This window comes from Psittacula echo (assembly GCF_963264785.1).
Source record: "Psittacula echo genome assembly, chromosome: 5".
NCBI lineage: Eukaryota > Metazoa > Chordata > Aves > Psittaciformes > Psittacidae > Psittacula > Psittacula echo.
In genome coordinates, this window is record NC_137739.1 from 30,950,661 (window position 1) to 30,976,836 (window position 26,176).

General features: G+C 40.1%; 2 protein-coding genes and 1 long non-coding RNA gene across 12 annotated transcripts in view; 2 read left to right on the top strand and 1 right to left on the bottom strand.

The window, feature by feature from the left end:
• RNF141 (ring finger protein 141) overlaps nt 1-1,081 on the top strand; it is a 44,449-nt gene extending 43,368 nt beyond the window's left edge. For 6 of the 7 annotated variants that reach the window (XR_013957004.1, XR_013957005.1, XR_013957006.1 and 3 more), the window contains one exon: nt 450-1,081. The gene's annotated coding sequence lies outside the window, so the exon portion shown is untranslated. The remainder of the gene's footprint in view (nt 1-449) is intronic. The other variant, XR_013957008.1, reaches the window with a different exon arrangement.
• Nucleotides 1-10,114, bottom strand: part of AMPD3 (adenosine monophosphate deaminase 3) — a 34,850-nt gene extending 24,736 nt beyond the window's left edge. Inside the window, exons 1-5 of one of the 3 annotated variants that reach the window (XM_080619307.1) lie at nt 10,006-10,114; nt 6,586-6,811; nt 4,204-4,399; nt 3,587-3,752; nt 1,155-1,374 (exon numbers count right to left, since the gene is read on the bottom strand). In XM_080619307.1, the coding sequence (XP_080475433.1) occupies nt 1,155-1,374; nt 3,587-3,752; nt 4,204-4,399; nt 6,586-6,806 (803 nt within the window). In that variant the 5' untranslated portion in view covers nt 6,807-6,811; nt 10,006-10,114. Of the gene's footprint in view, nt 1-1,154; nt 1,375-3,586; nt 3,753-4,203; nt 4,400-6,585; nt 6,812-9,221; nt 9,793-10,005 lie in introns of those variants that run through there. The other 2 variants (XM_080619306.1, XM_080619308.1) reach the window with 2 other exon arrangements.
• A 237-nt stretch (nt 10,115-10,351) lies between these two features.
• LOC308221909 overlaps nt 10,352-26,176 on the top strand; it is a 33,745-nt gene continuing 17,920 nt past the window's right edge. For both annotated transcript variants that reach the window (XR_013957012.1, XR_013957013.1), the window contains exons 1-2: nt 10,352-10,475; nt 11,347-11,430. This is a non-coding gene — a long non-coding RNA (uncharacterized lncRNA). The remainder of the gene's footprint in view (nt 10,476-11,346; nt 11,431-26,176) is intronic.

The following is a 26,176-nucleotide window of genomic DNA, read 5'->3' on the forward strand; positions in this document are numbered from 1 at the left end:
TTGTGTTTCAACTTCTTCCTCCTTGTCCTTTATCTTCTCAGTATCTGTCTCTTGGAATATAACATGCTGAAACTGGAAATGCATTTCCCCATTGCATACTGTAAACAAAGCATAATCAAACTAGCTTTGATTTGGAGCAGCAGTGCTGATAATGCTGGCGGAAACATAGGCTTTTGCTCTTGAAAAAGCCCTTAGAGAACGGGGCAGTTCCGTTCAGCCCATCTGCTTTGTCACTATCAACATGCAAGGCAGACAGATCACCTTGCAGGTGTCAGACACAGAGTCAAAGGGAAAGAATGCACCAGGTGCAACTAACTTGTCACATTGTAAGTGATGATCTTCCACTGGCAGGACCAGAAACCTAGCGCTGGCAGGCAGGGCAAATAGTTCAAAGAACAGTCAGATTCCCGCTTTGTTCCATCTAACCTTGGATTCTTTTCCTTTCCCAGTGTTGAGGCCATGAGAAACCCTTATGGTTCCAGTCATCAGCTGGGAAGTAAACTGAAAAACCTGGATGTACGTGTTCTCATTATGTACTGGACAAGGACATTGCTTTGTCACAAGTGTGTCAGTGATTATTCTAGAGTTGTTAAGTTTCTAGTTTTTAGAGATTTCCCAGGAGTTTGACGGTTCTGAGAAATTTCAGACCTATTTTGATCGCGCGTGTGTGGATCAGTTTTGCAACACATGAGCAGTTAATTCACATCTGGAACAAATCAGACTGAATATTTATGTTCTGTATGCTCTACAAATGCAGGGTTTCTCTTCATGCAGCAAGAGTAGAACAGACATGAAGAAAATCCAGACAAGTGTTCGAAATCCTCAAATTCAGTACAGGCCAAAATAAAAGAAGCAAGGTTCAAGTTTCAGTTTCCATGCCTCAAGAAGTTTGGATGAGTTCTGACTTCAATGGGAACATTTGGCCAATTTCTTCCTTCTCTGTTAACTGCTTCTCATTTTGCCACCATTGATGTAGATAAACTAAAGAAATTAAATATATCTGTACTGACTTTTTTTACTTTTAAGTAATGCTTAAGAGGAAAACAAAACAGTACTTTATAATGAGTATACTGAGGAATTAGATATTGCAAAATTGAGAAGTATTAAAACAAGGTAACCAGCAGCCCGAAGGGACAGAGAAGAAAGAAACATACGTTGGACCATCTGCAATTAGAGCAAGAACGTGGCTCAGGTCAAGGGTATATGTTTCAAGGTCAGGATATGGCAGACTCCGAGGCTCATTGAGTTCCATCATTTCTTTGTTATCGTAAACAAAGGGAATGCCACCTTTTATCTTGATAACATAATCCAAATTGGCTGGAGCATCATCAAGATTGTAAGGATCTTCATTTTCTTCTGGGGGTGAATGGAAATCTGAAAATAAATTTACATTACATTTAGAGAAAATAGCTTGCATAAAAAGCAAAGTAATTACGAAAAAGGACTTCCCACTTCTATAATGTTTCACTTCAAAAAGATCTTAATTTTCCTATTAAATTCCCATTTTCAGTTACTATAAAAGACCTGTTGTTACAACACAGCTTTATTCTGACAGGCTTTAATTGCAGTCCTTCTCTAAGCTAAGTGCCTACCTTATTTCAAATATTATACATCAGAGTTCTCTGAATCAATGTATAAATATTTAATACTATTTTTTATTAATGTATGACAGCACAAGTTTCAAAATAAGTTTTCAGAAGTACTTCAATTAGTGTTGTTGAAAGTACAGTTGAGATTTTTGAACAATAAAACAGTTGTTAGTACCCACCATTTCTTTTCCACATTCTGACTCACTGTAGTAATTTTGTTAGTTTGTACTTAAGCACATAGTAATGCAGTTGTTCTCATCTTGAAACATCTGTCAGAAAAGAACAGGCTGTGCCTTACTTCACCTCTGCCATTCCCACAATTCAATGAGCAGGAAATAACTTCTGACTCAGTGCTTCTCACTCTGACCACGGCAGTGGTTGGTTTGTAGGATTTATTTGGGTTTGGTTGGTTGGTTGGTTTTTCTGTGGTTTTATTGGTTTTTATTTGTGGGTTTTGTTTGTTTGTGTTTAGGGTCTGTCTTTGTTTGCCTTTTTTAAATAAAACTCCTTATTTTAACTTTTTTTTTTTTTTTTTTTTTTTTAGTAGAACAAAGAAGTGTAGAGGCCAGGGATAGAAAAACACAACTACAATTTTCCCCTTGGCCTTCCGATCATGACCAAAATCATAAAGTACCAGAAGCGCAGTTGGGATTTGTTCAGTGCAGTTTTGTAATCCCTTTACAAAATAACAATTTTGGGGTTTTTTTCTGAGAATCAGGTAAACGCACACACTTCTGGGAGATTCAGCTTATGTGAACACTTAAACACTATTGCTCATGTTAGCGAATTTTCAGTGCTGCTTCTACAATACCTTACCACTGCAACCAGCACAAAGTATGTGCCTCAATCACATTTATGTCGACTAAACTGCACTGTTGAGCTCAGACTTGTCAGGCTACTTCTTTTACCTATTCAGCTAAGCCAAGACAGAAAAATAATTAACTGGTCCTTCTATTCACTTAAAGCACTGAATGTATGGTATAAATATTAGAGATAAGAATGGTATCAGTTTGTAACTATCCAGCTCAAACTTGTACCAATTAAGACACTGTGTAATGAGATAGAAAGTTTTAAAATTATTAACTGTAAATAAGTTATTAACTTAATAATAACTTGAAAATATCTCCCTGCCAGCTGTTCCAAAATATATTTCCTGTTTCGAATATTCTTTACATTCTTTCTGTATAATAAAGGCTTGAAAAACATGTTAAGTCATTCACTGTGTTTAAACCACTGAGCTAGAAGGTACTTGATTTAAAATGTCACTTTATAGCTTAGAATACATTAAAAAACAACATGGACACATCTACAGTGGCACATCGGTACAGACCAAAGGTTACTCCTCACACACAAACCCAAAACTAGCAGTGACAACAGTTTAATGCACAAGCAAAGCTTTCAAGACACAACCCACCTAAGCGACAGATATCACTTATGACATTTATAGTGCGGAATATAGTCAACCTAATAAGTCTTGTTGAGTGATGAGAGTTTATTAAACTGGGCAGAACGCCCAACAAATATGACTATACAGCTTTCAGCCTTGACCTGGTAAGTGTACCATGACTATGAAATTACTGACTCAGGGCTTGCTAACTGGCATGTCTGTACCGTGCTCCAGTTTACAATGAAGATGAGCTCATAATCCCTTTAATTTCAGCATGCCAAGATCAGGATAAATGACTCTTCACTTTAAACCATATCCATATAGCTTTTTCCTGGAGCTACACAAGTGTACTCTTTACAAAAACAACAAACAAACAAAACAAAAATATCAATGAGTGTCTAGTGTGGGGGATTCTAGCTTTTGACAGCTTCAAAGTTTCAGATTAGATACAGGATTTATAACTCAGGTCCATCAGTAATTCTCCACCACTTACTAACAGAATACAGAGGCAAAGACACTCAGAAGAGATCATCACAAAAATCCAACCTACCTTTACGACAGCAGTGCATGGGTTTAATTCTACATTTATAAAGAGAACAAGGATATTTACCTGGATACACTTCATCTTCAACCCTCCATTTTTCATCTTGCATGCTACACAAATACTGAGATGTTGTTCTTGGGAAGCGATGGTAGGCAAGACGAGAATACTTTTCTCGAATGAGAAGAGCTTTCACCAGGCTCTTGGCAGCTTGTTCATAATCATCAACTGTAACCTGAAAGGAAAGCCTGGATAAATACTGATAAAAATAAAACAGCAGTTTCAGCAACAAACTGAATCCACACCAGTAACAAGGAGAGACTGCATTTCCAGAGAGGTCAGTGTATCTGGCTTGACAATATGGATCTTGCCCAAAGTCTCAGGAAGCCAGTGACAGAAACAAAGTCCAAATACAACATGCAAAATACACAGTTTTTATTTCCTACAGTATATTACCCATTTATTGAATGCCTGATTATGCTTTAACATAAAAAACTAAATCCAATAGATAAAAAGTATAAAACGACCTGACCTTGACTTTAACTGGTTTACAAATTCATGTGTTCACAAGGCAATTTACAGTTTGTGGCAGAGAGCCATACACTGTCATGTCACACTTTATATACATTAGCTGCCCATGGTTTGGCATTCACCCTCCTCCCCACAACATAAAAAAGGTTTCTTACCCCTGCACAGTAGTCCCCACTAATTGAAACTCTCTGAAACTCTGGCACATCGTATGGCACTTGAACTGGCAGAAAAGCACTTGGAACAACTGGTGTTGCAGGAGACAGAACAGGATTGGCCGACTGCGCTTTCCATTCCTGAGATGGAATTTGTAATGACAAAGACTGGGATCGAATCATCTTGAAACTTTTCTTCCTATAAATTCATGGTATAAAGCATAAAAATAAGCCATGGTATAAAACACTGAATACACTGGAAAACTGACTGCAGCAAAGAAACCACCCCCAAGAAATTTTACAAATGCTGTCTCTCATACAACAGGAAAAAATATTAGCCACAAAATATTTGTGCTTGTAGCTTTTTTCTATTGACATTTCACGTGACATTGATACAATTGCACTTACCCTCCACATGAACACAATATGACAGAATTTATTTACAATCCCTGTAAGATGCCCTACGTTTATTTTATTTCTCTTCTTACAAATACAGCCATTTAGTGCCCTGAGAGAAGGAATGGACTTGTGTATCAAAGCCATGCTATGTTATATTACTCTGATAACTAATATTAGCCTTTTGCTCAAGTCTCACCAAACACTGCCTAAGTAATAACTACATGCTCATCTTTTTCTCACAACTTTGAATGACTACATACGAAATTTTGATGCAACTGTGACAGACACGTACCTCCAACAAATCAGCTAAAAAAAGAATGCTGTATTTCTCAGTGAAGTAATATCTCAAGTGAAGTTTTGGAGTATCTCCAAAAATTTAATTTATTTTCCTTAGTCAGTTTACATTTATTTAAATATATTTTAAATACTCATATAATAAGTAACTACTATAAACTAGCTGTGACATCACTTTCAGATTGTGGAAACAGTTCCTTGTTTTATAAACTAGATGCCAAAATGTTAAAATTACAGTAAAACCACTAAGAAAAAAAGGAATACTGGAATACTCTCTGGAAGTTGCATATTCTGTGAAATTCTGAAGAATAAGAACATGGAGTGCTGGTATAATTAATACCCTATGATTAAATTCCATCCTCTCTTAAGTACTTGTAGCCACCTTAGAAATCAGCATGAAATTCTTGAAAGGCAGTGCTGGATCAACTACAACTGAAACTAAAAGAAGTTTTAATCATGTAACTGTCCTTGAAGCATACTTCAGTCCCGTAAGGCAGGGATGAATACTTGTTCTGTTCCCACTTGTAAACAACATACTTATAATATCCCACTTCCCACAGTTAAACTGGTACAAAAGTTGAGGTAGTTTGACAGAACATATTTCTGTAAGACACTTTCCCAAATTAGAAGTGAAACTTATTAAATTTAGGAGGAAATAGATACTAAATAGTTGTTTGAATGAAAACATCTAGTTTTCCCCTTCTGTACTTGCTTATGTCTATGAACATGCCAACTGGGAAACCCACTTGCACAATTCAAGACCAGAAGTCTCAGCCTGTATCATCAGTGTGTCATACCTTAACTAAATTAACTCTTCTCCCTTCTGTTCCAGAAATATGATGCCAAGCATTGCCCAACTGATTGTCTGCAGCTAACCTAGTACATGTGTTTAGCTATCACTTTCAAAGGCTTCCTTGTTTGCTTGCTTTTCGAAGAGTCTGTATATGTCCAAGCCATTTGGTGTCAGACTGCTGCTGAGCTCATGTGACTCTAGGGAATAGTCCAGCCAGTCCACTGAAGTTCAGATACTGGAACAGCCTGACACCAGGATAAGGCCACTTCTTTCACAGGAGGTTTGGCTTCATTACATTCATGGGTGGACTGGAATTTTTTCTTTTTTTTTTTCCCTGAGAAAATTCAAGATGTGTGCTTTTATGACTAATAGTGGTTAGACTTTATCTCTGAGTTAAGGAAACCTACAAATAACCTCATTACACCAACAGCATTTTTCACCTTCTCCCTTGATGTTAGATGTGATGTCTTCGCTTTCATCTATTTTTACAGAGACTAAAAGAAATATCATACCACTGTCATTTTCTCTGTGACAAAATTCTCTGGTTTTCCAAATTAAACTAGAATAAAGGGGGGAGCAGAAAGTGTTTCTTTTTCTGACTTGAGTCTTTGGGTTGTGTTCATTTCTACCCAGCTATGCTGTCTGTTAAACTTGCATAAGCAGTATCTATGCTATTGCTGGAAATGCAGCTGAGACAACCTCCCTGAGACAACCTCCCTAGGACTCATCCCCACACCTTCTGCACAGCAGAGGATAGTACCAAGGTACCCTTCATACCTGCTGCTGAACTTCCTCCTGAAGTAGTAAGAGGCAGGATGTTATTTGCCAGTTATTTCAATATTAACTCAACCCAATTTAAAAAAAATGTCTTCCACTAAGAAAGAAACTACTGAACAAACCTTTTAGCTGTTTCCGCAGACTGTTGTTCTGCCAGTTCCTTCTGCAGCTCCCTTTCCTTGGCCTCTTTCTGCCCAATAGGGCAGTCTTCAGGCACAGTGAATAGTGACAATGCATCTTTGCTGTCTTCTTCTCGGAGAACTTTAGCAAATACTTTCTCTGCTAGAAGTCGTACTTGCTCATCAACCTCAGAGATGTTCAGCTTTGGAAATTGTCTGGGCATCTCAGCTAACAAGGAAGACAGTTGACAAAGTTATAACTACAAGAAGAATAAAGATGTGTGAGACTGGGGGGTTTTTCATAGTACACCTATCAAAATTAACAGCTTAGAGCAAAAGCAGAATAAATTAGAACAGCTACACAGAATTTAAACCAGTATGCAGTACACAAGAACCAGAGGTATCCACTAAGAATCTCTACTTGCGTAGCCATGCCAATTTGTGAATCAGGCACTCCTTGGTCTTAAGACATTCTTAAGAGATGTATGTACAGATCTGCCAGTAGATTACACTTACTTGCATTGCCAGGCTATATTATTTGTGATATAATGTATACATAGCTGTACATACTTCCACTGAACTTGGAAATCACATTCAACCAGTTGCCTCCACTGCTCAGCGACTTTGAACGAATTTGAGAGCCACAAACACGTTAGAAGAGCAGTTTGCACATTTCTACCTCACTCCATCCTTTCCACAAATAAGAAAGTCATGGAACTGCTTTGAGCAAATATGGTGTGACTTCTCCCACCTCCCCCCCATTTTTTTTCAGTACTTTGCATCCTGCTTTTGTGGGAAGCATATAGGATATGGGCTTTATACATATCTGGTAGCATTCTGGAGTTAAAAAAAAATACAGGCTTTGTAAGCTACTGACCAGCATTATCCATTATGTACTACAAAGCTTTTTGAATGCCTTCAGTATGATGGAGCTTGTAACAAATAAGATTAAATTCTTATTACCAAAGTTAAAAATAGCAATGAACATGTCACAACAAATGGATCCAAGCACTGTCAGAATGTGAAGTCTGGGTCCAAAACTGGCATTTCACAATCTTTTGGTTACGAAAACACAAGCATATTTTATGAGATGGTATTCATTTACATAGTGATGTATGCTGAAAGTGAGCATGATAGTTTTTAATCGCTCCAGGCACAACTTATCAGGGCCCCCACTACAGCATTTATGCAGGCATGCTGCAAGTTTCAGATGTTGATATGTGATCCTTTTGATATGTGATACTGTTGTTTTCAGCCTAAAAGATTCTAATTAATGTCCACCTGTTCTCAGAGTTGCCTTGAGAACGCTTGTGCTTTTATTCTAGAAGCAAATACAGTATGAAAAGGTGACAAGAGATATACTGGCCCATAAATGGGCCATAAACATGGCAATGTAAGGATCATCTACATTATTTTGTATTCTTATTTTGTAAGAACTACCTCACACCCCAGCAGAAAAACATCACTGATTTTAAAGAGCTACGGATCTGACTCTGCAGCTTTTCTGACTGGAAAGTCTTTGTTTTGCAATTAGCATTAAGTCTTCATAAAATCAAGTACAGCTACATAAGAAACATAATTCAATGACAATGCAGTATGATGTCGCATAAGCATCCAAACTTAGATTCAGTTTCTCAATTTCAAAACTCAATGAAGTCATGGGAGTCTTTCCACTGACCTCAGTGAACAGTTGTCAGCAACAGTAACTGCCATACATACAGTTCCCAGCAACAAAGGCCTCTTTAGCCATTTCAGCCATGCAAGAACAGTATAGTTACTTGACCACATTAAGAGTGCTAGCAATAATAGCAAAATGTGGAATTATAATGCTTCTTCTGGTTCTAAATCAGCAATCAAAACATCTTCACTACTAGCTGACTAAGACAGGAAAAATCAACTGGTTGTATGTTTATTACTGGCTGAGCATTTGCCTAGTATGAGTTAACTTTCTCTTACAGAACTGTAACCAGAAACAAAAAGCAGTCAGAAACAAACTGCATGAGCAATCATACTATATTTTAAATCTTTACAGTAAGATACTGAAGTCAAAATGTACTGATACAACTACAGGCTTCTACCAAGACCAAAGTGTTGAGTATCCTTTCTTACAGAATCTGCTCTCATGTTTCCCACTCAAACAAATGAGAGACTAGGGTGAAAAACACTTTGAAAGGGAGGTTCACCCGTATCACTGCTAGCTTATGTCACTGAAATGAGCTTAATAAACCGAAAACAGTCATGAGGCACTTGATACAATACTCATGCAAGCTGTCCCATCCTGAACTGCAAAAGGGATGAGGATCTTGTATCCAGTATCCTTCTATACAAGTGCTGTCCTTTACTCAAGGTGAGCAATTGGCAGAGCAACAACCAGACATACTAATGGGATAGGAAGGGGGTATAAATGCCATTCAGCAACTAGCAAATGCTCGTTTTCTAAACCACTCTCACAGAAAGAGTGCTTAGTTGTTCTTTGGTTCTGCACCTTTGTAGAAGAAAGCTATTGAAGCATACTGCATTAAAAAAAAAGATGGAATGATTATTTAAAAAGCAACTATTGATCACGAATGTAATGGGCTTGAATATGTAATGAGCACACGCCATGAAAAAAAGAACGACAACCGCCGCCGCCTTCAAACCTCCACATACAGCCAGCTGACAGCGCAGAGAGCCGCATCCCGTCACCGCGAGAAGATGGGGCCCGGCCGGGCCGTGGGGCGCAGGAGCCCACTCACGGCCGCCTCGGGTCCGTCCCCGCTAGGGCGGCTGCCAAGGTCACGACCAGTACCCTGGGCCAGGCCGTCACGGCGCTGCCGCCTGCCTTGGGACTTACCTAGTGCCCCGGAGAAAGCCATGGTGGGGCAGGGATGGCTCGCGCCACCGGCGCTCCCGCCGGATGGAAAGACGCTGTCAGAAGCCGCTGCCGGCGGAGAAGGAGGCGGCGGCGGCGGGAGGGAGGAGCTGCTCCCGCCAGATGCTGCCGCTCCCCTCTGCCGCATTCCCCCACCTGCCGGCCGGCCACCCTGATACCGCAGTGCCGCGCCGCCCTTTCCCCGGCCCTTTATGGCCGCCACGGCCCCCACGCGGAGAAGCCCGCCTGCCGCGCCCCCGGCCCCACCGGGGCGGCCCGCTGCTTCCTGGGCGGCAGCATCACGGCCCGGGGCGGCTCCGCAGCAGGTGGGGCCAGGAGCTGGCGGAAGGAGGGCACTAAGGTGGGGGGCGGTGGGCACAGGGTGCAGCGTCGAGCCGGGCGAAGCTCCAGCCACAAGGACAACCCCCGCCTCCCTGCCCGCGGGTCCGTTGGGGTGAGGGGTGCTTCCTGCCCCAGCCCAGCCCAGCTCTGGCGCGGGGGAGGAGGTCGCGGGGAGCCGTTAACGGTCGCCCTGACTGGGCGGGGCGAGGGGGCGCGCGCCCTGTCTGTACCTCAGTGAGGAGACTCCCCCCCAGCGGCGGGGGCTGTTTCTGTCTGGAGCAGGCAGTCCCTGCGGGCACTGCCCGGCGCCGCTCGCTCGCTCGCTCCCGTGGTTGCACCTGCGGGAGTGGCGGGGGCAGGGACGGCGCCTCCCCCTTGGGGCCGTGGCTTCAGCGGGAGCCGGAGGATCGGAGGGAAGGCTTCTTCCGCCGCTTCTTCGGAAGCTTCACGACAGAAGTCGCTCTGTCACATGTCTCCACGCCGGTGTAGGAGGGAGCTACCCGGGCCGCGCCGCCTCGGCCCTCCTCAGCCCCCCTCGGCTGCAGGAGCCCCGCGAATGCTGCCTTCACAAGCGCTCGTTTCAAAACTTCCCAAAAAGCGCTTTAATGTAGAAAACTTTGGTTCGAGACCAGAACGTCGTGAGGCTGGTGCAAAATGAATGCAAATTTGCAAATGCTGGTGCAAAGATGAAACCCGATAAGTAAGTTTGCTGGTGGTGTATCCCTAGCAGAAGTTTTCTCAGAAATGTCCGCCCTTCAGTGTAGCGACACGGCTCAGGTGTTCAGGTGTATTTTTTTTTAATAAACTTACCGAATAAAGAGCTCAAGACAAATAACTGAAGGTCGAAACAAGCATGAGTCAGCAGGAATGAGGATCATATGAGGATCATAATATGTAAAATAATTTGACCTTATTTTGAGATATTTTGGGCCCTGAAGTTGAAAGGTTTACAGATGTTTATGGTAAATTTGGGTTACAGTACTTGGAGTCTAATCTGGAGACGTTTAAATATGGAAGTATCTGTATAACACAGGGAAGCACCGGGAACTTAGTGACTGAAGAACAAGGCTATTTATGTAATGAGCAGGGTAGAGGTAGATCTCCCAAAATGTGTGAAGTGGTTTTGTGGTAAGTGTGCTGGCCCCGTGTCCTCCCAACCTGGTACAGGAAAAAATGTTTCATGTGTAAATCTCAGAGGTTTATGGCTTCAGAAATTCCTTTACTTCCCACAGCTGGTGAAGAAATGGAAGTGATAAGAAAAGTAGGTAACCGTACAAATTTTGAGTTGCAAAGAAGAGTTTGCGTAGTCTGAGTTGCAAAAAAGGGCAGATATTTTGACTCGTATGCTAGTATCAACATGATCACCTTCATGTACTCATAAAAAAAGAATTATGGCCACAGCTGTTGTATGAAACATACCAATCCAAAGCATTTGAAAATGAGTCACAATCAATTTTTTTTTATTATTTTGATTTTAAAATAATAATTCTACTACTAAAAAAAGAACAAAATGACATTGTTTCTTAGCTTGGGAAAAAAGCTTATACTGCATGTCCATGTTTCTCCCACAGTAACTCTGAATGTCTTCATCAGCTGCTTGCAGGCTACACCCAGACAAGCTATCTGCCACCCGGAAACTACAAAAACTACAAACTGTAAGTATCTGTAAGTCTGATTCACGGTCGCCCTGCCCACACAATATATGAGTAAAGGACACCTGTTGCTGCTGGCCATTCTGTACACCCGTTCACTGCTGATCTGTTAGTCCTGCTTCCTTTCTCCTGTTCCCCATGTCCTTTTTCCAACTGCCTCTCTGAACTTGCCCAAACTTGCCTTCTTCCCATCGTGGAGTCTGCCTGGCAGTCCAGGCACCTTAGTGGCCCTCTAATCATAGTTGTGCCCTGCCTGCTGGACTCAGGTATCCCATGGCTTCTTGGATTCTTGTTTTCAGCTGGGCAAATAGGTCTTGCCTCCACACTTGATTTAATCTCTCTTCTCACTGTGGAATGCAAGAGCTTGGAAGAGTTCCCTCCTGTGCTATTTCTGGCTTTCTACCAACTGCAATGAAAAAATAACAGCCTTAAATATAACTGAGTTTCTACAGTTTTCTTTCATGGAAACAAACAGCTCTGTATACCACAAGTGAGAAAACACTGCAGCATGAGTTAACCTTTTATGAAGGCCAGAGAATTCACACAGAAAGAAGACCTTAAAAATGCCTTAACAAAGAAAAAACCTTTATGACCACTGAAGTACAAATCCATAAGGATGTCAGACACTTGTGCTAGGTGACCATGACTATTTAAACAAGCTTTCCTTTTGTAACAAGTTGGAAGCCTTTAAAGGCAAACTGAGATCATAACTTAGTAAATGCATCTGTTATAATTCAAGCATTAAGAAAATACTGTTCCAAGACCTGTAATAATATCAGGATGGACTGTAAGACTCGGTCGTAGTAATAAAAAATGGTAGTAAGAAAATACTTCAGGTCCTCTCACATTTCAAAAGCTGATAACAGTGAAATAGCATATTTGCAGTAGTAGATATTGTGCACTTCCATTAGCACCTGCAAAACATAAAGCCTTGAACTTTGCATCTAGACTTAGAACACTCCAGTGATGTCAGTCAGCACCTTGTTAAACACTTACTATGTGGCCCATGAAGGAATCTTTCTGCCAGTCCAGTTTTGGGGTAAATTGTACTTTTATACACTATATTGAAAGTAGTGCAAGTATCTTCAGAGCCATTTTCAATTCTGATTTCTGCATTAAATGTCAGTACTTTCTGAAGCCATTTGGGTTTTAGTTCACTTCTTTTGTGTAGCGAGCAGTTCTCTCAGGTAACTTTTGAACTGTGTAAAAATGTATTTCTTTTTATCTTTTTAATCTTATTTTGCAAGAGAAAGTTATCTCCCTCCTTTTACCCCAAAATTACAACTGATTACAGTTTTTTTACATTATTTTTAAAATTCTGTATTTCTGTTATACCTTCAACTTACTCTAAGCCCTACTTTAGAGATTATTCTTTTGGTTACAGTAGTAAACTCATGATCATTCCAGTGTACATGGTATTTGGACTGCTCTTTTGCAGTCAGTCTATTTAAAAAAGGAAATGCAATAAAAGTTTTAAAGCTATGCTTGCATGTCAGTATCTCCTGCGGAATGGAATAAAATAAAGAAAACCCTAAATATACATCTCTATTATTAATACTTATTTTTAAAAATAGACACATCTTGTCTGGGAGATGATTATAGCTGGAATGCGTATTCATCAAAATTAGGGTATGATCTCTCATTCTCACTTGAAATAGTTTCAGTTATAATGTACTGCTTTCATTTGAACAGTGCCTTAAAAACTAACGGATTTTGAGTTTTTTTAAAATAGATTCATATTACTGACAGTGATACTGATAACAACAAAACAACTAATGGATCAAATGAAATATTTCAATCTATAACATACCCATTAGTGGCTTCCAAGCAATATTAGTTGTAGTACTTGCTTTTCTGATCTTCAGTCAGTTCAGTTAATGATATGCTTGGCACTTGGCATTTACTTACTTAAGAGTAGCTGACATTCCAACAGCAAAAAACTCATGGTTAAATAAAGTCATCTCCAAAAGCTGGAGGGGAGGTTTGTGCTAGATGTGAAATGTAATTGAATTACATTATCAAATACTCTCTACTAGAAAGGAAGAATGATTCAACTTTTTAAACAAAACAGTAGATGAAAATTGTAATCAGTCAAAAAGGGAGAAAATTATTCCCCCTGAGTGATTGAAATGATACAAAGCGAATCATATCTGTCTGTTTTATGAAGTCAGCAAATCAAAAAGCATCATCTTTCTTACCTGCTGCTTTTCAAAAAACTTGTAGGAATTTTGACATACAAGTGTTCAGTCCTTTATGTGAATTAGACTCAGTTAAGAACTCTTGACACAGATGACTGGGTCTTTCTCAGTATTGAGTTAAACTAGAATTTGTAAATCTAAAAGTTTGGTTCCTACTCAAAATATAAGCAGCAGATTTTCTATATTTTAGAGACTGCTCAAGGCCATTCCAGAAAGAATGTGAGAGCAGCAACAGGGAGAAGACACTTTGATTAGACCAATTTTTTATAAGCTCCATCTTCGATAGTTGTGCTGTTCAGAATATGTACATACAAGATACATCTATGCTTATATAAAATTTGAAAATTACTTGCACTAACATTTAAACTGATAGCAAGTTTGGAAGCCTGTTTCTTGGGGTAATGACATTCTCCTTTCTGAAAGTATACCTGCAAGTCAATTGTCCTGTAGTGTGTTATTCTAAAAAAACATAGCTATAGTATGCAAATATAAATCTGATTATTTAAAAACTGAAATGGAAGTGGGAACTATAGAAATTACAAAAGGATGTGACTGTTCAGTGGCTACTTTGAAAATAAACTAGGAAAGTATCTGTGCAGTCCTAACAATCTGAGTCTGAAATAAAAAGTTTTCCATGATTTTATAAATGGAATATACTGTAATACTTTGTTGCACAAGAAAGGTTTACAAGCAAGATGGGATGCTGTGGTTTGTTGAAGCTGTCATTCAGATATTTGGAAAGTTTTCTTTCCAGCCAGTTGGCAAATTCCTTGCTGGCATCTACTAACTGCCTTGCTTTGTCACAACAGTGGTGTAAAAATTCTAGTTTAAAACCAGTTTGTCTCAAACCTACTTAGCTTGGACTTCACAAGTATTTACTCTTGATGGAGGACTGCATTGCTCTGACATGATACATAATGTATCTGAAATTCTGAAATTGTAAGGAGGAGAGTTCTGACTGTATTAAACAAACCTGTATGTGGAGCTGAAAAGATTTAGTCTGATTTATAAAATGAGAATTTTCTGAAAGTTACATTTCACACCTGTTATGTGATCTGCAAATGAAATACTTTTTAACCACTGCTGTACAATGTTGTTTTACTTAGCTTTAAGAGGAATTTTATTTGCTCAGAATGAACATAAAATACAGTATTCAGCAAGCAGTAGTCTAATAAATTAGACACTGCCAGGGCATGATAAATAATGAAAGAGTGTAATTACAGCTCACAAAGGGGAACTCCATGGTCAGCTTTGGAAACTGCTAAAATAAAAAATATTCTGCATTATTTGATTTCTGCAGAAATCAGTACTGGAATCTAAATTGTATGAATAGAATCAGTTTACATATGAAGTTTGCAATGGAAGTGCGAACAGTTCCGTTAAGTGATACTTGGGTCTGCATTTGTATTACGTTTAGATGGTCCCTAAGGTCTTTGTGATGATCTGAAACAAGGGTTTGCATCTGGCTTATTTGGCACTCAAGTCAGAAGTTTCATTCCCAAAGAACAGATATCTGTGTGCTGCAGGTGGAGCACATAACTGTCCAGAAACTGGGATATGCAAGATATGGTGTAGACATAACCTTACACGAACCTTACATAACTTTATTTAACTCAGGGCTAGGTGTTGGTGAACAGCAGTCTTCTCTGCCCCCACAATATCCCCATCTTCTGTTTTACAAGTGTATTTTCCAAGTCTCTCCTTTTACAAGTGTGGGTGAAACTCAGCAGCCTCCAAAGCCAGGAGTGCCTTTGTTCACAGGAATTCTTACAGGCCATTTACAGCCCAAATAAACCTACTCTATGTTGCTTGTGTAGTGCTAAGCAGGGTCAGTTGGCTTGGTCAGAAATCCAACTCCAGATGTTCTTATTTTTATACAGAAACTTAAACTTTCACCTGGAGGAAACTACTTTATCTTTTTAACCAACCTGCCTGAGTGAAAAATGCCATGGCTAGGCCTCACTTTCAGGCAGCGTCTTAGAAAGCCCCTGTCTTCCTTCCATAAAGCTCATCTGAAACCTTATGTACGGAAATCCACAGCCTGTGAAATTCGCCGTCTGTTTTCCTGCCCTATAGACAGCAGGAGAACAACGCAATGCGTTTTATGTGGCCGCGGCTGCCCAGGAGGGCGGTGCCAAGCGTCCGCTCCTCGCTCCGCGCCCGGTTGCGCGCTCCGCACTCCGGCCGTCAGCGCTGGGACGAGTCCTGCCGCAGCGGGAGCGCCCGCCCTCCCCGCGCCTCCCGCCACCTTATGTAAACTGCCGTTACGCAAGGAATGCGGATTTCACCTTACATAACCGTTGCCTCCTAACACAGACTGCTTTGTTGTGCCATTAGCGGCCATACATTAAAAGGAGAGAAAAGTGGTGCTTGCATTATTAGAGATCTCTTCCTCTCTGGTTCCAGAATGGCTTGGTGACCTGTTTGCTGCTGTGGTACTTTTCACTAAAGCAATTCCATGAAACTCCCATCTCTTCCTTCACCTGGAGGAAACTCCCTTGTATTAAAATAACAGCACACATACTTAGGTCATATTTGTGCCCTTTCCTGGGTGTGTAAGAGAGATTCATAGTTACCACTAGAGTGAACTTAATCCAATACAAAGGGAAATCAAGATCTGTGTATCTCAGGCTTTATAGTTCAACTAATGCCAGAATCAGAGGACCCGATTCTAATGTCTGTGTGCAAAGGTAAGATTTCCAAGTGCCTAGCTACAGGGTTAGGCAAAAGAGCCCTGTAGATCAGTACTCTGTCTTTAGTGGGCATTAGGAGAGATCCCAGAGATGAGTGGGGCCTGTTTCTGTTCCCTTGTCCTCTTGAGTGAAGGCAGAGCATCATTAGGTGCTGTATACCTGGGATACTTCCATGAATTAGTAGATGCTGTCAGGGTTTCTGCTTGATGCTTTGCTCAACTTCCTCTATACTAATTTTTAATCCTACAACTCTCATACACTTTTCATTTTTTTATGTAGTGCCCTTGATAAGTTGGGAGAGGGTGTTGTGTGGTTTTGGGTTTGGGGATTTTTTTGTTGGTTGCTTTTATGTTGGGTTTCCCCCTGCCCCTTACTTTAGCCTTTTCTCTCTGGAAAGTCCTTGAATTCCACCTTAAAGGATCAATGTACAGGGGTGCTCTGCTCTGGGTTTTGCTCTGGTTCTCTACTTACATATTTTTGACCGTACACCTTCATACCCCTTTTTGATTTGTTGTTAATGCCCAGCCAGCCCTAAAAGAAAAATACAGGATGAACAAAACCATCAGTAGATAGTTAGATGGTGTCAAAGACAGAGCAATCATTTTCCTGTTGTGCCTCACCTGTATTGCTTCATAATCTTTATGAATTGGAGGTGGAATCTGGACTGGCCTAACTGATTGTAATCAGCCAATGAATGCCTTCCAAGAATGAGTCCAGTTCCATTTTTAACTGTGTCTGTCTTGGTGTCCACAACATCCTATGACAGTGAGCTTGTTCTCCAGCTTCATTGTGCACTGTGAGCCAGGGGGATGTGAGCCAGCTTTGATCCAAAGCTTGTATGACCAGAAACAGCACAGCTCTTTGAGCTCTTAGCTTTCACTGGCTAAGACTACAGCTGTTGTAAGCTCATGTCTTTTCCAGTATATTGCAAAGACATCCTCTAACTGATGCTTAGACAGGTAACAGCAACGCACTATTGAACCAAAGCAGTGTATATAACCCTGCTCAGGTACGTTGTGCTGTGGTAAGACAATTGATCTGTGGAGTGGGTCTCTGTACCTAATAAACGACTTTGCTAGGTCATGCAGTTGAAAATAAGTAATTTGCACAGGAAGTAGCACAAACATGAACAAATTTCTTTGACACTCAGGCAGCTAATAGAGACTGTAGCAGATGAAAGAAAATGTGAAATGAAAGGAGACTTGCTAGGTTAAGCAGCTGTTTGAATGGCTGATTTCTGTCATCTCCTCTATGATCCAAAGGGCATAAGCAGGGAGTGAGGGAACAGCCAGACTTCTTCAAAACTCAAATTATGTTGTTATTTCATATAAATGAAATATGAATTTTAAACTGTTATATATATTACCCCCAAAACAATGGGGAAGATAAATTTGCTGTGTGCATATATGCATTTAGTGATTTGGTACTGAGACTGGATATTTGGTTAAAGAGCAAGAGTAAATTTCATGTACATTCTCCTTGTTTTTCCTGATATGCTTTAACAGTTCCTAGTATATTGAAACTGCTAATACAAAATATTCCTGTTGTTGATTACCAAAATGCCCGGCAAATACACCAGTGATGAATTCTACAAGTGAAAATCATGCACCAGGGAAGAACAGCAAAGTTTTAAAAGTGTAACTATTATGACCAGGTCCAGGGTGATAGTTGCAAGGTTGCTGAGGAAAAAATGAATCAACTTATTTTCTAATGTGAGCAAGTGTGCTAAATGTGCCTAAAAACTAGAGAAGAAAGGGTTGTAGATCTGCAACACCTCTGAAGGACATAAAATGTTTTCACAGTCCCAGATTAAATTAGTAATCAATTTTGCTGATAGCGTGGAATCAGTTTCCCCGCAAATTAAGGCAGGTTTGAGTCTCTTGTTCTAGCAAGAAGCTATCTGACTGATAAGTGAAAGAGCGTAGATTTAGATTAGATACTGGGAAGAAATTCTTTACTGTGAGGGTGGTGAGGCACTGGCACAGGTTGCCCAGAGAAGTTATGGATGTCCTGTTTGTGGCAGTTTTCAAGGCCAGATAAGATGAGGCTATGAGCAACCTGGTCTAGTGGAAGGTGTTCCTGCCCATGGCAGGGGGGTTGGAACTAGATGATCTTAAAGGTCTCTTCCAACCCAACCCACCCTATGATTCTGTCAATCTATGATGACTGGTGTAAAGTGGTCCAAAAATTGGAAGAGTGTATCAATAGTTTAAAACCAGTTTTGCCAACTTTCTCCACGCATGGGTCAGAATCTACAGCCTTCATTTTCCCATTTTTAATCACCACACAAATATCCCGTGGGCATAATTAACTGGGAAAATTTGGTAAAACACAGGAGAAAAACTGAAAGCCAATGCCTTTTTGCCTCTTGCGCTGGTTGGCAGTTCCAGCTTGGTCAAAGGCTGAAAACAATTCTTTTCGATTTTTTTTTTTTTAATAGTCACTATGTTTTCTTGTGATTGTTCACAATAGAGGCTTCTAGAAAAAGTCACATAGTCCAAAATGACTGCCAATGGAGCACATCTGTCTGAAGCCCATCTACTTTTCAAAACCAGTGCCGGCTTGGAAAATGCTGTGCTTAAAAAAGCCAACAGAGCCACCTAGTGTTTAAATTTAAAGTGTACAGTTTTGAGTGTTCTGAACTATGTGCAAGAGCAAGATCTAGGTGCAGTCTTAAAAGCCAGAGGAGGAAAACAGATCATAGTCTTTCATATTCATCCCTGACATGTTTCTTACAAACTCTACAGTTATTTGTGCTAGAATTCAGTGTTGCAATTCTATGCAGAGATTTCTATTACTTCACTAGAGAAACCCAAGACTAGTAAAAAAGTTTCCTCTCATATTTAGCCTCAACCACTTTGGTATTATTATTTTTAGTTATAAATTTTCATTTCTTCTTGGCACTTAAACCCTTCAGATACCTGTTGCATGCTGGTTCAGGGTATATACTTAATTGTTTTCTGGGTTTTTTGCCTTCCTTCTGTGAACTCTCTTTTTGACAGTCTGGCATATCAAACTTGATGCAGTGCTCTGAAGATGGTCGAAAAGCTGGAAGGAGGCCACATTGCAGGTTTATTTTTTTCTCAAAATGCTGCAACTAGCTTCAATGGCTGCTGTCTCCCTTCCCAGTAATCACGTTACATGCATACAACAGACATGCACACAATTTACACTGATTTTTGCCTCATCATTCTTCGTGATGAGCTCAAATAAAATTGCTCATAATTTGTCATCCACATTCATTTACCTTATTACATATTCACATTATCATTTCCTGCCTCTACAGATAACTTCTACAGGAAAAGAAACATGATTTTTATAGTTATTGTGTAAATAGTTGGGCTGGGTTTGTTCTCCTTAACGCAATGTAAGAAGGTGAGTGCAGATCAACTAATGACTATTCAACAAACAGGCAAAACAGAATTTAACTGCCCTATGGTGAAAAGGATGGGGTCAAAGCAGAGCTGGGACCATGTGTGAGCCAACTTAACAGCTTATGCTGGCATGGGAGATGTAAGGCAGAGGGCAAAAGAGGTCACACTGGGAAAAGCCACTGATGTTTCTGAGACAAACCACCTCTTCCTGGATCCATGTCAGAAGTCATTGTCCCATAATCATTCTCTGTTTTTTTTCTGTCCAAGTCTTATCTAATAGTATGGTTTTCTTAGGCAGCATGCAGGGATTCATTTAAATCCTAATTTCCATCTAGCAATCTAGCATATGTGTAATTCAAAGGTAGGACAGGCTTTGGGCATGGGAACTTATCTGACCTAACTTTAGATGTTTAAAAGATAGTTGTCTAAATCTAAGCTAGTGTTCTAAGATTCTTTGTAGGCCACAAGAAGGAGTAAACACTGTCCAAAAAATGGTCTTTGGATCTCCACATAGATGCCCAAGAATGCTGGAGTCAATCATTCTCAAGAGTTGAATCCCATGTAGCCAACAGTAACTACTGAAAAAGTCATTTATCAGAACAAGGCAGAATTATATTAGTTTCAAAGCTACTTCTGGATGGCTATCTTAAACAGGAGAGAATATGTAATGAGAATGCTGTCCTTTAAAGGAATCAGTTAACAGCTGTATTCCTTTCAGTAATTGTCCAGTTTGCTCAAGAAAGGAAACTGAGTGAGTCTTGTGCTTGATGAATCTATTTTGCTTATTACTGGTGATCCTTCTGCCCACTCTATATTTCAAGTTTTTAAAAGCAGTTAGAGTTTCTTCAGTTATAATATTGCCAAAAGTCAAAATAAAGGTTCTGATAATACCACAGTGTATTACTGCTGTATTCTGTTTACTGAATCCCTTCAAAGGGACTATCATATTATTACTATGACCTCAAAAAAATGTTAGCCTTGTTTAATCATTAGAACAAAGAGCTGAAGGCCAGAAAGATCATAATACAACAATTATGGACAGAGAAGAGCCAACAATGTGGTTCATCAAAAACAGACAAGAAAAGACCTATCGAGTCTGTAGAGTGTTTCCATTTCCCCCAGCTGATGTACTGCACAAACTCATGATATATCCAATTTCTCCAGAATTTAAGTTTACGTTCAAGTAGATCACGTGCCAAGCTGTCCTGTTTACAAAAGCTTTTGTCTACACCAGGAAATTTAGTTATACAGCTCTCATGTCATAACCTATTTTTGAGCTATTGTAAAAGCTGCAACTAGTTATTTAAGAGCAATTATTGTGGAATAGCCTATGCTACAGTGGTTACACCCATCACTTTCCCTGGAGAGAAGATAATCCATTACAATATTCCACACATGAACTCATAAACTTTTACAGTATTTTCTTCAGGGGTCTACAAATGGGCAACTTGAAATAGTATTCTGAGTGATGTTAGTTGTCCTTGAACAGTTAACTCTAAAAACGTTTTGATTGGAGGTAATTAGAATTAAACACAAGGAGATATTACAGGGGAGAAAACTCCAAGGGAAGGGAAGAAAAAGACAGAAAAGGGGACTGAAAGGGAATGATTAGCAGCACAAGGAGAACTGTAAAGAAGAAAAACAAAGTGCAGAAATAGCAGTGGAAGTCAGGATGGGTATGTTTCCCCAGCTGAGGAGCAGCCCTGGTAGGGAAGCTGAGTTAGCTGCCACAGTTCAAAAGGATAGTTTATGCCCTTGATCTTAATGCCAGTACCCCACTGGTATCAGTGTGCATATTGCTGTAGATTAAGTGTATCATATAGTCCAGAATTTAGAGAAGCAGTCATTAAACATGGAATTTGGCCTTCTCTGTGGAGTGACTTTGCACATCCCTCACATAGATCTCAGTGCCAAGACAGTATTTTGTCCACTGCATGCCTGCGTTTGTCCTAGCCAGCCTTTTCATTACTTGTTTCATTTACTCAGAATAGGTCAAAGTCCAGCTCTGTGGCATTTCAGTCAGAGTATCTTTTTAAAATAACTGTTTTTTCTGTTTGTTCAGAACAGTAGAAAGCAACTTGTTGTCTGTTTCTTTCCCTGTGGCTGACACTTCTTTCTAGGAGACTTAAATACTGTGATAGATTGAAGAAAAAGTATGTCATTTCCACATGTATGGCATGAGCTGTCAAGGAGGTGAAATGACAAGGACACATGCTGTCCAAAAAGAGCTGGTAAGGACAGAATAGGGAAGCAGAGCCACCTCTGTCCAACCTGTCCTGAGATACTGTCTGAGATGGTGTGCCTTAGTCTATTTGCTTCTCACACAAATCATATACGGGTTTTGCACATCCTTACAGAATCAGGACCTAAAATGATTTTACAGAAGTGTTGCTTCTTTTATTTTCATAATTTAGGAGCTGAGAAAATATTAGCTTGATCAAAAATATAATTAATCAAAGTTGTGATAACTGAGGGAATGTTATCTAATAGAAACTTTTGCCTGTTTTTTAATGTTTAGGTGCGTTTTTAATGCCTGCGTACAAATGTGTATCCACATTTGCTAAGAAAGCCCTTCTAGCTGAGATTTGGAATAAAAATAATTTGGTTTAAATCTTACAGTTTGACCAGACAATTAGTCAAGGAGGTTAGATGCACCTTTTACTCCAAATGTTTCTGCAGGGGAATGAAACTTCAACAAAAAGAGAAAAGCCCAAAACCAAAGAAGCCAGGTGCTGTAGATGAGTATATAAAGTGGAAAAGGCTTGAGCACATGCACATTAAATAACTAGAGAAAGAAATGGAAGGATTTGATATGGGATTGAACTGAAAACATGGAACAGGAGGTCTGAGTTAGCTGAAGGCAATGAGACCTGAGGAAGTTAGCTGGACAAGAGAGACTCTCGAGCTTTCAGAGCAGGATTCTAGATAACTCCAGATGATATGGTATCTACTTGTAACAAGTGACTTGGGATGTGTCAAGAAAATACACACTGTATTTCTTGGGTTATCCAAATAAACAGCAGTAATGTTTTAAAAATGCATGCTGTGTGTTACAGTGTGTATACCTTCTGCCTTAGGTACTTCCTAAGGTATAAAATGTAAGTCCTACTATAGGTTTGCAGAGAGTGCCTTGGAGTATTCTTGGGATTCTGGAAACTGGAGACAAATCAGTTGTTGGGCCTATTTCTGTGAAGGGGAAACAGGGGACTGTATGTATGGACTGTGGAGGCTGATGGAGGAGGTAATGATGTAGCCTACTAAGAAAAGCTTATTGCTACAAGTGGAGTGAAATCCACCACAGCAGTCTGGGAAGCATATATTGGTGCAGTTTGAACAGACCTACAGACTGAGGATGACTAGAAGAGTTCACAAATAATTTCTCTTTGTGAAGTTGTCAGGGACAGAAGGGCTCATTGAGAATCAAAGGCTGTAAGGTGAAGCCAGCATGTTCAAATGAGAAGTTAACCATGCTTTGTAACAGTGTGTGTCAGTGTCAGGGAAGTTGCTGATTTTCTACCTCTTGATGTTTTCACTTCAAATCAGTATACTTTTCTGTAAGCAATACTTCAGTTGAACAGATTTGCAGATCTCAGTATAGTAAAAATGGGTAAAATGTAATGGCCTTGACAAACAGGAGTCAAACTAAGAGATTTGTTGGTTCATCCTGGCCTTAAATTCTCTGAATCTGTGAAATTTCTTAGACAGCTTTGACTTCCTCATCCTGGATTTCATATTGTTCCTTTCTGCTTTCAGTTTAATGTTTTAAGTTCATGCCTGAAGGCCAGAGGCACGTTTTGCTTGTTGTTTGAACACTAACTAGAGGCTGAAAACATTTCTGTTTGTCCAAATCTGGAAAAATGTAGAATGATTATATTACCAAGGGGAGAGAGGAAAAAAAAATGAAGAAGAAGGAATACTGTGTACCCAACAAAATAGAGGCAAGAATGCAGGAATGTAAATGTGTTACAGGCTGTTATAAGGAATTTGGATGCAAAAACGAAACTTAGAAGACTGAAGAGTTGAACAGGCATAATAGGATCCAATTTATTTAGACTACAAATTGCCTTCCCCAGATTGCTAAGGTGACAGGAAAAAATGATGAAAAGAAGGTAATCATATTTAGTCTGGCAGTTTCCACTGAAATGCCTCTTTCTGCAATAGGTTGGGTTTGGGTTTTGTTTTTTGTTAGTTTGTTGGGTTTTTTTCTTGAAGGAAGTACCTTGGGGAATTACTAGAAAAATGAGCTTTATTAAGTGGTCATGGCCATATGAACTACCCACCCATCCAGTATAAATGTGTTCTGGCAAAACAAGTGTTTGTGTTGCCATGGCCTTTCCCGTGATGTTATTTTCTCAAGCAAAAGCATTTTTCTAGCTGAGATCTTAACAAGGACACAGGCAGGGTGCCATGATTCAGTCCTTGAAGAGAAAAATAATGATTTGGAAGGAATGGTGAAGGAAAGAGATGGTTTCAGAGGGAGCAGAACAAAGGAGTTATGTATCTGGTGACTCTTTTGCCCAAGAAGCAAAAATCCCTTCCACTAATCACTCCAGTTCTGTGGGAGAGTAGCGCAGCCTCCACCAGCCCTGCAGGAACACTGATAGCCCCAGCGCTAATATACTCGTGGAGCATCCCCAGTATAGACAAAATCTTTTAAAAATAGTAGCTGAATTGTTACTTGCTGAGCAAATCAAACGCTTCAGATACAGGCTTCCTCAGATCAAGTCAGTGGGCCCTGTGCTGTGCACAGGTACAGGGACTCCTCACAGAAATACATCCCCGATGTCTGTGTGGATCCATGTGATATATCTGCAAGTTGTGAACTGTTCTATGTACTGCCTTTTGTTTTTTCCTTCCTTTGCCCTGCAAAATCACTTAAGGAAGGTCTTGCCTAAGTATTCTTGCCCTCCAGTGAATACTCCTGCAAGTTAAAATGATTGTGAATTTTACGTTGTTTATTGATTTGCACTCTGGTTTTAGATTAATATCAAAGAGTTTTATCATAAAAACTAGTGAAGTGGTCACATAAGCATTGAACAACATTGTAACAACATTCTTGTATAGTACACATCACAGTGACTAAAGCAAGACTGATGGGTGCTTACATAAAGTGCATAAGAAAAAGGCAGGTATTGAATCACCCTTTCTCGTCAGATCTTCCTAAATTCCAGTAATCATCAGTTTATGAGGTAGAGGTCATATCTGAATCCTTCTGCTTCCCATCCGCAAGGGACCACAAATTTCTTTCTGAAGGAATAAAGGACAAAAATAACGCCCTCTTCCAAAAAAACCCTAACCTAATGAACAAACAAAAAACCCCAAACACCAAGCCAAAAAACAAACAAACAAACCAACCCCCCAAAAAACCACCAGAACAATACCTCCAAACCGAACAGCAGGACCAGAGGCTTGGGCTCAGCTCTCATATTCATACATGGGGCTCTGATGAGATTTGGGCATTTTCCTTCCCTTAGCTCCTGTGACACAACTCTTCTCTCTCAAACTGCTTTCATATCTACATAGCTCTGCAAATCACAGAACATTGATCTCACCAAAGAAAATAAAAGGTATAAGGTCAATGAATACTAAAAGTAGGTTCAAATCCAGTAAAGTATCTATTTATAGGAGAGAATGCATTACAAAAAAACAAGTAATGAAAAATAAATAGACCTCTTGGGTAATCTTACCCGCTTAAAATGAATTTTCTTCATAACACAAACCACATCATGAGGTGCTGAGCAGAACACCTTCTGTTTGAAGCAATGCAGTCCACATCTCATTGACAGTTAACACACACACACACACACACACAGAGTATGCTAGAGATTGGAGGGGACCTCAAAAGATCATCTAGTCCAATCCCCCTGCCGGAGCAGGAACACACTGGCATTTTAGCAAACAGATCAATTACAGACCCATTGCAAAACAAGCAAAGCAACATGGAACATTTTATTTACCTTTAAATAAATTAATTACCTGGAAACTAGGAGAGTAAGTAGCATTTGATAGAAGTAACAGAGTATACTAGAACTTTACTCCAAAAAATCATAGAATCATAGAATAGTTAGGGTTGGAAAGGACCTTAAGATCATCTAGTTCCAACCCCCCTGCCATGGGCAGGGACACCCCACACTAAACCATGTCACCCAAGGCCTCATCCAACCTGGCCTTGAACACCGCCAAGGATGGAGCATTCACAACCTCCCTGGGCAACCCATTCCAGTGCCTCACCACCCTCACAGTAAAGAATTTCTTCCTTATATCCAATCTAAACTTCCCCTGGTTAAGTTTGAACCCGTTACCCCTTGTCCTGTCACTACAGTTCCTGATGAATAGTCCCTCCCCAGCATCCTTGTAGGCCCCCTTCAGATACTGGAAGGCTGCTATGAGGTCTCCACACAGCCTTCTCTTCTCCAGGCTGAACAGCCCCAACTTTCTCAGTGTTCCTCTAACTGCTGAGATCCATTCAGTCTCATGCTCCTGC